General features: G+C 37.4%; 1 protein-coding gene across 1 annotated transcript; it reads left to right on the top strand.

Moving 5' to 3' along the window:
* The first annotated feature begins 750 nt into the window (after nucleotides 1–750).
* FRMD7 (FERM domain containing 7) lies at nucleotides 751–16,870 on the top strand. The gene is made up of 12 exons (XM_072430650.1): nucleotides 751–1,337; nucleotides 6,666–6,770; nucleotides 8,603–8,645; nucleotides 8,788–8,866; nucleotides 10,205–10,302; nucleotides 10,410–10,524; nucleotides 11,034–11,181; nucleotides 11,524–11,619; nucleotides 11,988–12,166; nucleotides 12,866–12,934; nucleotides 13,013–13,088; nucleotides 14,630–16,870. Exons 4-12 carry the CDS (start codon nucleotides 8,814–8,816, stop codon nucleotides 15,731–15,733), a joined length of 1,938 nt encoding a protein of 645 aa, XP_072286751.1. The 5' UTR covers nucleotides 751–1,337; nucleotides 6,666–6,770; nucleotides 8,603–8,645; nucleotides 8,788–8,813; the 3' UTR covers nucleotides 15,734–16,870.
* The last annotated feature ends 1,894 nt before the right edge of the window (nucleotides 16,871–18,764 follow it).

Genomic DNA, 18,764 nt, shown 5'->3' with positions numbered 1-18,764 from the left:
TCCATTTAGTTGCACTGGAATACCCAACTTTTGAAAATACTGCCACATCAAAAAAGTAGAGCAAATCAAATATAAATATTTGAGTTGTACTAACACAGCCAAACATACTGTCCTCATTGGACAATCAAGATCATTTCTGTACAACATATATATTTAGAATGTTTTAGAACTGTTTTATTTGCTATAACAACAATGAAATACCTTTGGTGGGTGTTGATCATATCAATGGTGGTGTTACTGTGCCACATACCTGTATTAGTTATATGATTTCAGTTTATATTTACAATATTACAGATGCTTACCAATATATTACAGTGCAAATGATGTCAGGGCTCTAAACTGGCCATTCTTAAGCTTGTGATCGCATTTGTTTGAGCCTCTTGTTGCCTTGCTTCTGTGATGGCACTGGTGCACCAAATCATCCACATTCCATTACACTTCATTCACCATATTTTACAACTTGGATGAAAAACAAAAAATGTCCATCTGACTATAGAAGAGCTGGGTAGTGCTGTAGACTCTAGTTTCCAACATGGTATCCTCTATACCACTTTATACATTGGCTAGTGCTAGAGGGGACCCTGATAGTCCATCTTTTAGGACCACATAAAATCACCATCATGCTGACTACATGGTGCATCTTACCATTGCCAAACATTAGGTATCTTTGCCAGAGGCAATTACACCAATTGGGGCACAGCACTAGAAATAAATGAACGTCATGGGCTACCCTTATGGAATTATGCAGGCTATTCTACAATGAACATGGCGACTGTGTGGATTATTCTAGCTAGGACACAGTGGTTGTATATAATATTTACCCGGAGCTTGGTACTGCATAGGGTACCATGTATAAAGAGGACTTGCCATGTTAAGAAAGGTTATATTGTCTGTTTTTTAATGTGGGTGATGTCAATATTTCAGAAGTACAGTCAAAATAATTCTGAAATTTGTGTTTTTTTTTTTACAGACCCTTGCACTTCTTTGGAAAATCTTTTTGTATATTTATTTTTTAATGGCTGGTCCTTTTATTTTTATTATTGTGACTGATGATCAGAATATGTTTATGTCCAATTCCAGGAAATCTTTAGGTTTCTCCTACATTCATACTTGCACACATACGTGATAAAACAATGTGTTATATGTACTGCTTGTAGACGTTTCTTCCATAGGCAGAGTCTCTCAGATCCTAAAGCAGCAGCTGATGAATTTGCTGGAGGAGAGCCTGTGACACTGCACATTCTGCCACCAAGCTGCTCAGCAGGTCACAGTCTTACAGGATGCTTCACTTGAAAGTCCAGTTTCTGGATGACTCCCAGAAGACCTTTGTTGTGGATGTAAGTAGATCTATCACACCCATTTTCCATCACATGCATGACAGGACAAGATTTAACTTAGCACTAGTAATATTAGCCATCACCTAAATGAATACATAATTACCATCAGCATAATGTCATTTACTCTGCTGTTTTCATTAACTAGGATGAGTAATTACTTTCATTTAAAAAAAGAAAAAAGCAAACCTTTACTCCTTAGTAATTGCAAGGCATAGAAGTAAGCTAAGTACACCAAATAATTTAGAAAATGATTGCCATTTTTGCATGTTTTTCTTTGAGTCCAGGTAATCGTCATTAGTTTTCCATGAACATTTTATTTTACCACCTTGTGCCCAATAAAGCATGTGAAAGATAGAAGCATACTTAAATCATAATTGTTTTAACCCTGAAAGTTTATCTTTCTGAATATTGGCACAGTGGGTGACCTTTGCTGTTTATAACTAGATAGATATTGTTTATTGTTGTAGCCCCTGAAAAGGTTTGTGAAGCTGCTACTTGCAAAATCTGCTTTTTAAAGTTTTAGTTTCACAATGATTTGTGTGTATCTCTTTTATATTAACACACTTCTACTACATGTTTAGCTAGTCTGAACATATAGTACAGCAATGATACTTTGTATTTTAATAATTGCAGTTACATTCCAATTTTTTTTATCTTCTATGCCCTCTGGATTATGTGGCTACACAAATATGTATCTAGAAATCTTTTAGTTAAGTCTAACATATTCTGTTTCTAATTGTAAACTCTTGTTTAAGGTAGTATAACCAAATGCTTTTGTTCAATATATTTTTCACGTCTTATCAATACATTTATGTATGATTTCTTTGATGTGACGTACGTGAGTGTTTAGCATGCCCAGTATATTGTATTTTCTTTAGCATGTATTGTAATCTGAGGCAGACATCATATTGCACACACACAGATCTATATATAGTTACTTTGACCCCAAAGACACAAGCACAGTGGTCAAGTATATGTTATTGTAGCTAATGTGTCCATTATAGCTTGTGCATGCCATCAATTCTTCCAGAGTATGAACTGGCTCTTCACTTGCAGGCATTTCATCCATTTGAAAGGAATGGTGCTCTGCATGAAAGGAGCTTGTGAGCTCAGGAAGGATGAAAGGGAGAGTGGCCTGGGGCACATGGGGAAGGCACTAATACATGGCAAGACCTCATTCCATAACATAATTCTGTGAAGAGGTCAGCAGTAAACAATCTTGCATTACTTAAGCTTTCTCCCTAATCATAAGATGTGATTGTGCCATGATCGGCTTGTTAAAGACCTTAAGAATATAGATTGAGTGTATTCAAGCAGATTATTCTCTCTTTTTATATCAAAGTTTAATTGAGGACACTGTAGGGCTTCAATTCTCCTATAAATGTGGGCCATAAAAACTGTTTTCAATTACCTTTGTTATTTTGAGTCTCTTGTAGTCCTGTGTGGCTAGTGGTGAACTTTTTCTGGGTCCTGACCATTATCTTGCCATATTGAATAGGTTTGAACCTAGTTAACATGAATCTGGATAAAGTACAAGCCTTTTGAGCTTTGTGTGTAATATTTGAGGTCATTAAAATTATGAATTGAAGGGATGAGCACAGACACAATATTAGTACATACACTGTACTGTATATAGGTTGTATTTGAGTTAATACGTAGTATTCAGTGATTTTAAAGCCCATTTTTTCAAATCAATTTCAATATCAAATCAATCAAAGAAATTTCATGGTCCATTTTTTTGGCTAACTACTAGGAAAGTTGTCTGGGGAAGATGATCTGCCCATGAAGTTATAAACAGATAAGTCAACAAATAAGACATATTTTCTAGAGCAGTTTTTCTCAACCAAGGTTCCTCCAGAGGTTGCTAGGGGTTCAAAGAGCAATGAGCAGTTTGGATCTCTCATGTAAGCTTCCACTGACACCATTTGCCCTTTTGCTATCTGTAAGGGTGACATTCTTCTCATTGACCAGCAATGTAAGTGGCATTCTTCCCACTGAATACTAATCTTCTGTTATATAGCAATTATAGAAAGGGTTCCCTAAGATGTGAAAGTTATTTCAATGGTTTCCAAGATTAAGAAATGCTGATCTAGAGAGTTGCCTGCTGTTTTCTTTTTTTTTTTTTATGTATGCATTTACGGGCACTAATATATTCCAGATCTTTGCAGGGGTTAATGGTATTGTAGTCTTTGTTGGCATTGTCTTAGATTTCCAAAGATATTCAGGACACTGAGCACATGAGATGTTCCTTTACTGAGCGTTATAATTGTTTTAATTACATGAGGCTTTTTAACATCGACAGGAACTAGCATGATTGTACAGCAGAACCCACTATTAGCATGTCACTATAAAGGCAGCTGAATACCAGAGCATAGCAATTTTATCCAGCATCTCTTGTTTTCTGGAAACCTCTTACGTGTATTCCACCAATAAACAGTTCAAGTGATCTCTGAGATAAAGCTTGGCTGTGCCAGATTACAGAGGGACTAAATTGTTCATTCCTTGATAATCCCTCCTGCCAATATATCACCTCTAGGGATGTTCTAATCTAACAGGTTTATTCGAGGGGTTGCTCCATTTTGGGCTCCAGACTAATTTATAAACACAGATGTTTCTGAAAGGATGTGTAAGCCTTTATTGATTCTGTTCTTCTAGCAATGCATCTTATGACGTCACTGCTGCTGGACAGCTAAAGCCATAATCTATGTACACGTTAGATAAGTCACCCAAGACAAATGGTCATGCTCATCTCAGGCAAAAATCTGATGTAAACAGCAATCCCCCAACATCATTATGCAATCTATCATGGCAGATTGATAGGTGATCGATCAGGAATACTCTCTACGCATTCCTATGGATGAGAGCATGGCAAAATGCCACACATCCCCCTTCCACCCTTTCTTCATAGAACAGAACATTGCTATTTGTACAGCAGTTGTTCCTTCATGTCACTAGAAACTATCACAAAAGACAATCATTTGACAACTGGGGCTTTGGAGTGTTCATATCTTGGTCATAGTACACCATTTTTAACCTGTCTGATTTCTATTCATCCCAGCAGTATTTTCAGGTGCCCCACAGAGTTTTAACCTATTTTTAACATACCTGGATAAAGATGGCTTCATCTAGTGACCATCTTCTAATATTTATGTGCCCATTGAGTGAAAGAGGTTCATTGGTCTGAGTGTCCATTTTTTTTTAGTTTGTATATATTGAATAGGTATATATATATTGTAAAGTATATCATCTCCAGCCTTGGAGAGCTTTATTAAATCAGGCCCATTGTTTGAAGATGCTGTCATTTAAAAAAAAAAAATCCCAATTGTGTGCTGATTACAAACAATAGTAGCAGCATTTCGGTTTAAAATAAACTCTAGACCAGAGGTCAGCAAACTTGGCTACTAGGCTATTTCAGTGGTGGGCAGGAGCACATTAGACCGGACTCTCTCTCGAGGAACGCCACCTGAAGGGAAATTCCTCTCCTCCGTATGCATTGTGGAGGAGATGGATTTCCCTTCAGGGGGCGTTCCCTATTTACCCCGGCGGTGAAAGTGGTAACACCGGGCGAGGTAAATAGGGGAGCCACGGCAAGAGGAGGCTCATGAGCTGCATGCAGCTCCGGCCTAAGGCCCCTTGGCCAATCCGGCTGCTGGATCAACCCGGGGGCGTTAGGCCAGAACAAACTACTGGCTACGCCGTATCAGGCCCAAAGGCTGGCGTTTGCCAACCCCTGCTCTAGATAAACCGCTTAATATAAAGCTGAATGTTCATTATGTTACCTGCCAAATAATGTTTCATTTTCTACAGCCAACCTTCTAATTGACATTCAACTTGCACACTGCACAGCCAAGTTAGTGACACTCATAGTTCTTGGTTAAACAATTATTCCTGGTTTAGCAATACTACTCTGTGCCACATCTTTACCTCTGGCCTCCTTACTGAACAGTGAATCTTTATCTCTCCCAGCTTTATAACATGAGAAAAAGAAAACCTTTGTAGTGTGAGACTCTAGGAATAAAGTCATTATAACTTTGAATCAGAATTTTTTTCTCTTTCTACTTACCTCTACCCTACCTGAATATAGACACACATTTTGTCTGAACCTTCCATAAAGCTATACTTAACAAAAACAGGGATATTTCAGCAAATGTTCTATATATAGACCCTGGTCATGTAATGTACATCTCAGCTTTCAGAGTGCAACTGTCAGGACTATATAATGTAAAACGCAATAAACAATTTAGCAGTGAGCATATGTAAAGTAGCATTATTAAAGTATCCAGTGCTAATGGGCAGAACTAAAAAAAAAAGTAATGGATATTTGTGGTCAGTGGGTTGATGAATACATCGTTTTTGAATCGTCCCCAATTATCTATGTCAGAGAATTCCCACAAGGCATTGTTGGTCAAATAGATGCCCCACCTCCTTCTAAGACATTGTTGGTTGGTGGAATATACCTTTGTCCCACATAGCTGCCCGTGTGGTGTCATCACCAGAACCATATAGACCAGGGTTCTTCCAGAGGTTGCTGGGGATTCTTGAGCAATGAACAGCTTGTGCCTCTCAGGTCACAAACTGCTCATTGCTATGATAATCAAAAAAAATCTTTTATGTTTATCTATAAAAGTGACATACTTTCCAATGGCCAGCAAAGTAAGAGGCATTCTTCCCACTGACCACCACACTAATTTACTATGGGCTGTGGATATAGTAATTATAGCAGGTGTTCCCTGAAAACCTGAAAGTTATTTCAAGGGGCTCCCCCCATGTTAAAAAGGTAAAGAAACTCCGATATAGATATTGTTGAGCATGAGATCATTCTGCCTAATTGTTTCTACATCAATACAGAGAACAGTGCTATAAAAAGTGTTCCATCATTTGGCTGTGGGACAAGGCCTGGACTCACAGGACCCCGGAATTTTGTTGAAATCCCACAATAGTCCTGCAGGATCCAGGAGGTTTAGGTGGTTTGAATTCCTATCATCACCCCTAGTGAGAAGGGAGATGATATAGGTAGCAGTAACACTAAACCAGGGCAGAGCAGAGAAACATTATTATCTAACAAATGTGTGTAGCTCAAGAATCGCTGACTAGATCCTTTCATAGAAAAATGTTTATATTTTTACCTTGTAATTTGCTGAATATTTGGGGTCCACTTTAAAAAGTAATCTCTGCATTTTTCAGTTTTGCTTTACATGCAATAGATTGGATGTAAAGTTAAAATGTTATTAATGTTTTCTATGCCAGTAAAATGCTGATAAAATGTTAAATAATTGCTTTGCTGTTTGAATAAAATGTAATGATTTGGTATTTTCTGTCTGGTTAAAGCAAAAAGCTCCTGGAAAGGAATTATTCAACATGAGCTGCAGCCATTTAAACCTGACAGAGAAAGAATAGTTTGGCCTGGAATTGAAAAACAACACAGGATACCATGTAAGTAGGGGGCCTTTCACTTGTATATTTAAAAGGAAAGCATAAAAAATGCTTAGGGCTTAGTTTTCTTTTTTTAACTTTTGTCTTATACGTAATTTTTTATATTTATATATTGAATATTTAATTTGTTTAATATCTTTTTTAACTATATATAGTTGACACCATTCCTGTTTTACAAATAGACATGTAAGACATGACAAAGGATCCAAGAGTACTATGGGTTAGCCAAGGAGACCTGATCAGATACTTCCTGCTTCAAGGTTGTGTTTGCATGCCTGATCAGTCTTGTACAAAGACCCCCTATATATCCCTTTGTGAATTTTGTTTCATAGAGACTATTTAACCATTTTGTGGTCAGGTTGGTATTGAAATATTTATAATAATCCTTGCAACCTTGCTAGACCTTAACACATTTTTTTCCTATTTTATATTGCTAAATCTTTACCTACCCCCGTCCTTCTGCACCGCCATCAGCTATTGCTGGGCCTTAATTCACCTCTTCCTCATCTACGTTTGCATGTAATGTCCCTTATTACCAGTATCTGGTTCTTGTTGCACTTATGATTGTCGGCCATTTCTGGACCTTTTAGAGCTTTTTATAAGCCATAGCCAGGACGTATTCTTATTACTGGACCTTATTGGACTTCCTCTTTATCTAATATTAGCTCATTAAAATGGTTAATTTGTTGGAACAGTCTAAGTACTGAGAATCACAGATATACATGACTCCACACAGATTGTTTATCAGCTATTACTGGACTCTATAGAATCGCCGCTTATTAATTATCCGAATTACCTCCTGTTTAATAGTTATTACTAGACATCCTTCCACCTCCCCCTAATCAGGTAATACTGGACCGCACTTCCACCTAATCCGTGGTTGATAAAAATATTTATTTTGCTGTGAAAGTATGATAAACATACTGATGCAGGTGCTGAGGATCACAGATATGAAAGAATTCAGTCAGATAAATCATAATGCACATATTCAGGGAAAAAACATTTGTAATTAAATAGGATCAGAGTTGCCCAATTTTGAAACTGATTTGTTTCAAATTAGCAAATATGCTAAAAATATGCTGCATATTCTTTTTTTTTTAATAGTATGTTAAAAAAAAAATTTTATTACGTTGTATTATAAGTTATATTGGTATGTATGTTACAATTGTAATTCTGATCATTTGTTTTTTAACAACAGCACCACCTTGTGGTATGTGTAGGTTACAACACTATAACTTGGCATAGACACTTTTTAAAAATATGTAAACTTGGATGGCACAGACCCCTAAATCAATCATTCTAACCCCTGTTCCTGATCATATAATGTAACCTATACCCTTACAATAAAGTATCAGTACCCTACTGGGGCAGTAAAAACACAAATGGGTTTAAAATAAGTCTGTGTTCTCTATACAGAACAATCTGATATGGGTAACACTCTGCTTGTATAAAGGGTTACGGAAAATGAGCCATATGTGGTAAGGATTTCTTTGTATTGTTTTTCTGGTTTAGTTTCATATAACTTTCATATCCTCTTGCACAGTAATATTTGATTACTTTTTCAGGTATGATAACTGTACATTTTATTCCCCAGGAACTAATATTCACAGTCATTAGAACCTTGCCAGCCATTTACTATTACTGAGCATGTGCTTATTGATGGAAATGTCCCCAGCAATGCATGTCTGGCTTTAAATAATGACATGCAGTGGAATTTAATAAAATATATGTCATTCCATACTCAGGGGTAGAACTTGTAATTTTTGCATAGGTTTATTTTATTCAGTCAATATAATTTTACTAGTGAATGCATCTTCTTCTTGATGTTGAAGGTTTGGCTGGCACTTCTGAAACCAATAACCAAACAGGTGAAAAGTAAGTCTGATGTATTTGTCAAACTTGTAAAAGAGTTAATTTTTCACCGCAATAATGGTCAAAACATCTGTGGGGAGTAATGCATGTATATTCTGATGTAAAACATCCTTTATACTTGCAGAGTATTTTTTTTTTCTTTAAGATCCTAAAGAAACCATTTTCAAATTAATGGTGAAGTTCTTCCCGGTGGACCCTGGACAACTGCGGGGCGAGTTAACTAGGTATTATTTTCTAATGTTATCTGTTTTTCAAGATAAATACGCTGTCCTCAGGAAATTTTTACCACTAGTGTGGCATAACACATTCACTGCATTTATGAATATACTCTGATTATCAGTGTCAGGAAGACACAGGACATGGACAATACATGGAACAGCTTTGAAAGACTTTACTAGAAAGTGTACCTGAGTCCAAACAATTTATTTAACAAATTATGTTATGGTCGCTCCAGTAGCTCAGTTCGGCCTACTTAATAGTTAGTAGATGAGTTACATGAGAGGTTTCAAACTGGAGTTTACCTTTGCATGTCATGAGTTATCGTCAACCTTGATAGGCTGCTAAGAATCTAGTGCACTTAAAAGTAAAAGAGCTGGGATTTCAGTGTCTCTCAGGACACAAATAAAATATAAATATTCAAAAATAAAAAAGCAGCTTCTTCTGCAATATTATGCTTCACTCCAGAGATTTCCCCTGCAGTACCCGTATTCCAATCCTAATCGTCCACAGTCTAATAGACAGTGTCATTGAATCCACTTCCTGTGAGCCCAGCTAATCTGGAATCTACCAAAGCCTGGTAATGGATAGTGAAAGAATAAGGATTGCAGTGGTGGGAAGATGTAAATATGTTAGTGCATAATCTGGGCAAAGCTCTGTTTTAAACCTGAACTCCAGGCAAATACAGTGTATAGAAGACACACAGTATTGCAGGTCTGCATTGTTAAAGAACATATTGTAACTACGCATTGGATTGTTTTCTTGACGCAGGGTATTGTAGTAGCGGTGCTATTTCAGTTTTAAGTTTGGCCCCTGACTTTGTCTATGTTTTTTATTTTTGGACCACTGTGTATTTGATTTAAATGATGGCTGTACTGTAAAAGAGGGTTTTGTTAACCTCAGAATTGATTGAATAGCATATCCTTAGGTAAATAAGACCCATACATGTATTTTGTCTGTGTGTTTAGATATTTGCCTGCAGTTTAGCTTAGATGGGAATTACCCTAAAACCAGACCAAACTGAGCCTATATATACTGTACAATATTCTTGGCACATAAGATAATAATTTCTTCAACAGTCACTTTGTATATGGTATGCAGATGATAAAAGTGGGAGGTCAGCCTCACATGTGATTGGTCAGACATTCACTTAATATAAAACTGAGCAAAGATTTACTGGTGCTAAATGCATATTGAAGTTAATAAGGTTCTCTCTATTAGGCTCTTGTTAGTCCGCATTGTTGGCAGAACCTAAACATTTCAACTACATAACAGTAAAAATTTGTTATTGTCCATGTTGTTATTGTTTAACTCTTCATATCTGCAATTCCCTGTACTTTTTTCAGATATCTATTCGCTTTACAAATGAAAAAAGATTTGGCATCTGGGAGATTATCTTGCAATGACAACAGCGGTGCCTTGATGACATCTTATATCCTTCAGGGTTGGTAATATTCTATTTTATAGCACTGATACAAGAAGTAGGTAGAGGGGGTCCCAATCAGAGATAGGAATACAATACATTTGTCTTTTGATTTCCTATTACTGTAGCGGAATTGGGAGATTATGAAGAGGAAACTGCCAGGAAACATTTGGAACAGAACCAGTACTTGCCAAACCAGGAGTACCTGGACAACAAGATCCTAAAATATTACCAGCGACATGTGTAAGTATGACCTTTGTATTTAATAAATTGGAACTTCCTGCAATGTAAGATCTGGGGAAAGCCACTAGGCCCATTTAGAGCCAGAAATAAAATATTTGTGTTTACCTAAATGTGCATTATAACAACAGACTTTAACTTAAGGTATGCACAGGAGTTTTTTGCCTGCATATTAAGTATGAAATAATTTAATGAAGCATCAGATACATTTACGCATAGCATGAAAAAGATAACACTTACATGTATTGCATCTCAGGTAAACCACCATATTCCCCAAAAATACTTTATTCTTCTTTTTTCTTTAAAGGGCACAGCTATCTTTGTTAAGGCATCCTTAAATCCATGGTCAGTGTGTACTTTCTGGTGCAGCCATATTAAATCTATGGAAGCAGTTGTGTAAAGTTACTAAAATATCCTCCAGAAAGAACAGAACTTAGAGCACCAATATTTTATTTGTATTGATAATATTACCATTGATGATAACAGTCAATAATAGGGATATTTGCACACAGAGGTAAATCTCCAGCTGAGGCTGACATGCAGCTGTTAGACATTGCTCGGAAGCTGGACATGTATGGAATTAGACCTCATCAGGCCATTGATGGAGAGAACATGCAAATCAACCTTGCTGTTGCTCATATGGGAGTTCTGGTGTTACGGGTAAGTACAGTAAAATGTTATGTCTATTGCTAAAGATAGTTATATAGGGACCCCTGCACAATATTGGATAAAAAATAAATATTCTAGACAACTAGTCTTTTTTTTTCCAAAGTTACTCTGCTAAATTTATTTCACTAATAAAAGAAGCCATAAATGCTTGCAGCAGATTTTGGTTTTACAGTTGTGGTTTGCCCCTTTTGGGGTGACAATGAAGATTCATCAAATGTTTAATATGTTGGTTGCACCATGTACGATGAATCAAAAGGAACTGTATTATCACTCATTGTAATGTCTTTTTGTAGTCTTATAATTAAAAATGTTTTTTTTTTTTCTTTTTTCTAGGGTAACACTAAGATAAATACCTTCAACTGGGCTACTATTAGAAAGCTAAGCTTTAAGAGGAAGCATTTCCTGATCAAACTTCACCCCCATATTGATGTGAGCAGCTCTTAGCTTGGTTATTCATAAATAGCAATGTGATTATTTGCACTGAGCCCTTAATGTGTCTACACTAAAAAAAATTTATTTAAAGCAGGTTAGCAAAAAACTTTCTTTCCTATGTCATCCCTGAGCATGATGAGAGCAATGTGTTATGTGGCGGTTCAGGGTTGTAAGTGTCCATTCATTACAGCAATCATTGTTCGGAATCCTTTTCAAGCTCAGGGGTATGGAACTGATGAACAGCTTTGATTTCATTGAGTTTCCAGCACCCAGAAAATGTTGTTAGCAAGAAAACAATATTTCTTTGAGACTCGTTGAATGCATTGAATAAAAGATGTATGTATATGTATTACTCATCTTTTCAGTTTAACAGTCTGAGGACCTTAAGCAAGGATACCTTGGAATTCACTATGGTTACTCGGGATGCCTGTAAAGCCTTCTGGAAAACCTGTGTGGAGTATCATGCCTTCTTTCGTCTGTCTGAAGAACCCAAGTGTAAACCAAGGCCTTTCTTGTGTAGTAAGGGTTCCAATTTCAGGTACAGGTAAGAGAACAAAATATCTAGATCTTAGGTTCCTCAAACTCATGGCTTAGAGGAACTGCTACAGTTAGGGAACCAACTTCATCTGTCCCGTTTTTGGTCTGATGGACAACCCTCTAAAATGTATTATTTATCTACTACAGTAGAATCCACTGGCGGGTGCTGGTTATCTGGGTTTAGGATAACCGGGGTTCTACGGCAAATCAAGAAAGCAGGGCAAATCAAGAAAGCAGAGCAAATCAGCAAAGCCCCACTGAATGCTCCTCTCCATGACTGGCTGATAAAAGGGATCTCCCGATGAAGGCTCAAGTGCCATCAGGGTTTCCCTTTTCTCAGCCATTCAGCACTAGAGTTGAATGACGACAAGTCTCCTCATTCAAGTCTAGTGCTGAATGTCTAAGAAAAGGAAACTTCAGAAACTATTCTGATCCGGAACCAGCCTTTCCCTGTGGGTGCCGAGTAACAGGTTCTACTGTATATGTATTTCTCTGAACTTTTTTTTTTTTTTTTTTGAGATTTGTTCTTTTATGTGGTGTAAAATACAAAATCCTGACTTAGGGGGCTGAGCTTATCGCTTCATCATTACAAAATTCTTAAGAGACCTAACCAACTTCTTGTTCATATGGCTCTGAAATATCAGCTTTGTGTGGCCCAAACATTTTATAGTAGATTCATAACTGGGATTTATGTGATTTCATTTAGTGGAAGAACCCAAAAACAACTCTTTGATTCCTGGACTAAAGGAAAAGCTAAGAATCTCCCTTTTGAAAGGTAAGTGTTCAGCATTAACACAAGAAAAACTACTGCTGACTGTTTCTGGGCAGTAAAACATTTTCTTTGTCATTCCAGAAAGCACTTAAAGGCAAATCTTCATGAAAGACAATGTAGATCCTCTCCTGACCTCCTAACAGAAGTGGCAAAACAGGTAGGAAATAAACTGTATGCTGATACTTGTGCTATGGGTGGGCAGGCTGACATCACTTAAAGTCTAAGTGGAATCCTATGATGGGCACATAGGACAAGGCCACACAAATGTTATGTTAAAAAAAAGCTATGTGGGTTACCTGAATCTTTGAGCCCTTTCTGTTTTTTATAAGAATTTGAACCCAAAAATATAAATTATTGCATCTTACCAGCCCTAGGCTAAGGTAGCTATTTCTTTTTACCTGGTAATCTTTTAAATTGCACATCTCTCATCCCTTTGTCTAAATTGTCTTACTTTAAAACAACTTAAAAAATGATTACGGTTACTACATCGAGCTATATATTCATATCGTATTACATTTTTGTTTCTGAGTTTACAATACATATGGTAAATTATGATTAAATAGGAAACTTTACAAACAGAATGAACAGCATTCAAATGCCAGATTTGTCAGTAATAAAACCAAAACAAAGTAATGACCATGCTTCATCTGCAACCCCAACTGCACTTGGTGATAATGGTTGCCAACCATCCAAAAAGATTTTCACAAAAAAGTATTATAAAGAATATTTACATTAAAAGGGTTTGAATTGAAAAGAATATTTGAGAGGCCACCTGATTTTGGTGCAGGGTTGAATCTTAATTCCAGTCAATGGGCCTGATTTATTAAAGCTCTCCAAGAATGGAGAGGATACACTTTCTTCAGTGAAGCTCAGTGATCCAGCAAATCTGAAATGGATCTGGTTCAGGATTCAAAACATTTACTAGCAAATGACTGTGAAGAAGTCCATTCCAGGTTTGCTGGATCACTGCGTTCCACAGACAAAAGTGTATCCTTTCCAGCCTTGGAGAGCTTTCATAAAATCGGGCCCATCGACTCTCACAAAGTGACCCTCTTTCAGTAAATAATAGTTAACAAGAGCTTGAGCTGCAAAATAAACAGCCTGTTTGTCCTCTACAATTTGGGAGGGGTTGAATAGTATCGCCAACCCAAATAAAATGGCTGACGGGGGAGTCCATAGTGTAGTAAAGTTGGGTTATTATGCTCTGTGAACACATCTGCCGATTATCCAGAGCATATAACATTTTTTCCTGGAACAAGGTGTTACAGTTTGGAATCGAATATATTTCTCAGTATATATTTATAAAAAGACTTGGTACGTCTATATTATTCTAGAAGATAAACAGGTCTGCAAAAAATTAAAACCATTAACGTGAAGTAAACAACGCTGATTATCCTTGTAACAATGGCAGGTGTCAAGGGATTTTTGTATTAGACAGCAAGTAAACTGCTAGTTTTGAAGTTTGTGTTGAAAACAGGAAAACTTCTTCTAAAATAAGTCAGCAATGGCAGGCCTTTGACCAAAGCATTCTTCTGGGTGGAGGGGCATTGAGCTTAACTTGTTTGTTGTAAGTCTTACCCTGGCCTAAAAATGGCAAACAAATTTATTTATATCCCATAAAGAGATAATAATGAATTAAAAGGACTCTAAGATTTAGCATGGGTTTTAATTTCCTTAATTGTTTTTTATGTCCAAAAGCCTAATGACTTACGTCTGGTGTACACAAGTAGACCGTGTTCTAGAAGTGTCAACAGCGTGGGGTGGGATCCACTTGTGGATAGGAACAGAAGGAACTCTGCTGTCGAAGTACTCTTCAGCACGGGGCTAGAGCGCTTTAAACCTGAGCCATTGGAGCCGGTAGCTTTGCAACAGTCTAAAAGCAGCGCCTCATTCCCTGGCTGTAGCTATACTGATCTACAAAGTCATGTGTCCTATAAAAACCAGAGGCGACCTCTGTCCTGTTATGAGGAAAGTAACCATTTTACTGGAAACCACAAAAGCTCTTCTGAAGGTAGCATGAGAGAAGTTCTGCCTCCTTCTCCCAGGACTTCCTACACAGATACACGTCCAGACCCAAGTTTTACAAGACATTATATGAAAAAGGGGCCACCCATCAACTACTGCTATATGGATGGAATAACCCAGTTGCCTCCACAGGCATCTGCTGTAGTAGAAGAAATCATAAGGCTTACTAGTCAATCTAAGCTTTTCCCAGGACAAGCAGCAGATCGCAGTCCAAGTGCTAGAAGATTAAAAGAGTACCACCAACCAGTCTATCCAAGGACTAGCTGCAAGGGTAGTGCCAGCATGGTAAACCAAACAGATGCACAAACAAATATGGAAAGTTCTCAGGATCCTTATCCTAAGAGGTCTTTGAGTCATTCAGATATGAAGTCTGAATGGTTTCCACATGGGTCAGAATTCAGACCTTTAGGGGCATATCCTTTCTTAAGCAGGACTTCAAGTGTTTCAAGAAGCCCTTTGCCACATAAGCTTATTCCATTACCACTTCCACCTCCTCCACCACCCCCTCCAACTCTCGTTCCTACATCATCTTCAAAGAAAGGTCCCCAAACGACAGAGCATTACGTTTACAGTGGGACTGAATCCAGCGACTCTGAAACAGAGATAATAAATCCATACTACTATGCTGTTTTTGGTAAAAACATAAGGCATCCTATGGCTAGAGTCAGACTGTCATCAGGAAGCCTCCAGCTGGAAGATGAAGATGAGGTTCCCTTAAATGTGAATGCATGGGAAAGCAGGAAGTCCAAACCAGAGAGGAGACATTATTATACGTGAGGAGAGTTGTAATGGCAGAGACTGAACTTTACAAAGACACATGCAGTTTGGCATATAAGAAAAGTTCTAAACACAGAACTTTCAGTCTGTGTTTAGCAGAAGAAAAAAATTGTATTGTTCTTATATTGTTTTTTATTAATATTATTGTACAGCGCTCAACATTTTGGTCCTTGGCATTTGATTATACATCTGTCAGGAACAACTTGAAGATGGAGGCACAGAAGCATTACTAAGGTCAGTCATAGTATCATACATCATGCTTGGACTTGCTCTCAACCAGTACTAGCAGTGTGACCTAGATTTGGTCTTTTTGCAACCATCAGGTTTTCAGGATCTTAACATGGATAGTTTAATAATACAGTTAAGTCACTAAAGTAGTTTGCATCATCTACACATGGTGTTTGAATTTAACAGTCTTATTCTAGGCAAAGCACAAAGCATTCCATAATCAGCATATAAAATGAGCCCAACCAGGCACTTGGATGTGCTCCTAAAAAGAATGTTTTAGCTGTTATGGAGTACTAGAACAAGACTAAAACTTAGTGTTCAGAAGAGAGCTACTTGCTAGAATGGATTTTAGGTAAAAATGGAGTACTCCAATCAATTGGCTCTGCAAACAAGTAAATGAGTTCCCCCACTTCATGAAGTCTTATCACATTACTTAACCAATGAAGGGGCTGGCACAGGATTTACATAAATCTTGCTTATTGTGTATTCAGGAGGGGGCAATATTAATGCACCAACAAATGTTGAGAGGGCATTTCTTGCACAGTATCCATACCCAGTCATTGGGTCACATCTGCATGTAGAAGAGTTTTGGGTCTGATTTATTAAAGCTCTCCAGGACTAGAGAGGATAGATTAGCATGGGTGAATGGAATTGGTCCAGCATTGAAAACATCAGCCAATTACGATTAAATAATTTTAAGAAATGAATTCCAAATTTGCTGGATTATCCAGGTTCAACCATGATAGTCTATGATCTCTAGTCTTAGTCCAGTGTTTTGGACTTATAAAAAGCAGAATGTGTAACATGCACCTGTACCTATTCGCTCGTCCAAAAAAGTAACATTTACAGAAAAATGTATAACCAATAAACAACATTGTTAATGTTATTAAAATTACATTTTTATTTCAATTGACAAATGCTCTCATTTTTGAAAACTGTTAAAAATTGTAACTGCTGCCTGAATATGGATTTCTGTTTGGGTGATTGACCCTCTAGGTACATGTCAGATGATTCTCGCCCCATGCAAGCTGTCGGGCTTGTCTCATCAGATGAGAATCTGACATGGGGACAGCGGTCCTGACTGATCCAGGAACAACTGCAATAGAAATGAAGGGAGGAGAGCACCATGAGGTGCCCCCCTCCCATTTTCATCCAGCCATGCAAGTGGCATGTTCATCCGCACATACATAGTAAAATGCACATTTGAGGCCTGAAGGTTACACAAAACTCTTTAAAATATTTTATATTTTCTGTAAGCAAAAGACCCTGTATAATAAAATCAATACTACATTTCCAACCATCAGGAAATTTGGCTGCAAATCATGAAAAAAATCACTTCCATGTTATATTGCTGAGTTGGGAAAAAAATGAAAGAAAACAAAAAAAATGAACCAACTACTGGCCTCTATGATGGCCCATTATACATTGCTAACAGCAAAAGGGTTAAATGTTTCCCCACTTAAAGTGAAAATAAACTGTTGAAAAAAAGAAAAAAAAAAGAAATGTGGGACCTTTTTGCCATTATGTACATGAATGTGCAGATTAAGGCAGATGTAGCTTGCAAAGTGACCCTACTGAGTTACTTCTATCTTCATGATACAAGCCCCCCCAATGAACAGTAAAGTTACTTTGCCCCAATGTACACTAACACAGTGCTATTTTAAACTGGTGTCATTGGAAAGGGGCAAATTACTTTAGCCCCTAGGCTACCCCATGCAGATACCAGTAAAGTCCTTTAAAGTGAAAAGTAAAGTGAAAAAGCATTGACAGGCAGGCTTTCGTTATGCCAGAAGAGACTATGAAGTTGTAGTAATAGTTTACTCTTTATAGTGTATCTGTGGCTGTCCTAAATAAAAGGAATGTATATGTCTTCCTCAAACATGATTAGTTACCTGACTGTTTTTGTGACATCCCAGTCCCGAGATATTCCCACTTCTTGAAAATTTGCTGAAAAATAAGAAAAAAGAAAGTAAATGCATCTGTATGTTCTCCTTTAAACTATATTTACTTACCTTTTACTTTTGTCTTTTTGAAGTTGCCACTTCCTGTCTGTAGAATGGCAGCACGTCTACAGGTAGGAGGTGGAAATCTCAGGACTAGGACTTCACAGAAGTCGTTCCCCCCCCCAAATATAGCCAAGAACACAATACTATACATGCATGCTACCATAGAAAGACTACATGCCTCCTGACCGGCTCATTGCCACCATATAGGGCTAAGGAAGGAATCTATAGTTATGTGTAAGCCTCAGCAAGCTGGTTTGGAGCTTAAATGTGGCTTTCTGTACTGGCAGCAAAAACGATCAGTGCTGTACAGTTAGGAAAGAAGTTGGGGAAAAGTAGTCAACTGTTTTTCTTTGCCCTGTGTAATGAGTGGCCATAATAAACACATTTAACAAAATGTTTAATATTCTATTATGGAAGTTTAAATGTGATGGAACTTTAGATCTAAGTAACTGCTGTACATGACATTTGCACAGTTGAGAACATCAAGTTGTACTGTCTTTGATGCTAATAAAGGTCTTCTATGTAAACATATACACAACGTGTGTAGTCACACTTGCAAATAAAGGTTATTTTGTAAACTCTGCTGGTTTACTATTGATGTCCATATAATAATCCATGATATTCTAACCACAACCAACAACTGCTTGTCCCCCAACACAGTACAAAGTATATTCACATTGCGGTGTACACAAAGCACAGGTCCGGTCTGCAAATAAAAATCTGTGATTTCAGTATGCACTGGAGTGGATGGGCACAAGATCTGTTCTGCAAGAAGAGAAAAAACATGACACGACAAG

This window comes from Pyxicephalus adspersus, chromosome Z (genome assembly GCF_032062135.1).
Source record: "Pyxicephalus adspersus chromosome Z, UCB_Pads_2.0, whole genome shotgun sequence".
Lineage (NCBI taxonomy): Eukaryota > Metazoa > Chordata > Amphibia > Anura > Pyxicephalidae > Pyxicephalus > Pyxicephalus adspersus.
Note: the sequence above shows the minus strand (reverse complement) of the source record. Positions and strands in the feature narration are given on the sequence as shown.

Bases quoted from the DNA above. Each gene is read 5' to 3' on its own strand.
- FRMD7 (XM_072430650.1), top strand. From the start codon at position 8,814: ATGGTGAAGTTCTTCCCGGTGGACCCTGGACAACTGCGGGGCGAGTTA. The intron at 12,935-13,012 runs GTAAGTGTTCAG...TTGTCATTCCAG, and splicing joins AAGAATCTCCCTTTTGAAAG to AAAGCACTTAAAGGCAAATC. The intron at 13,089-14,629 runs GTAGGAAATAAA...TATGTCCAAAAG, and splicing joins TAACAGAAGTGGCAAAACAG to CCTAATGACTTACGTCTGGT.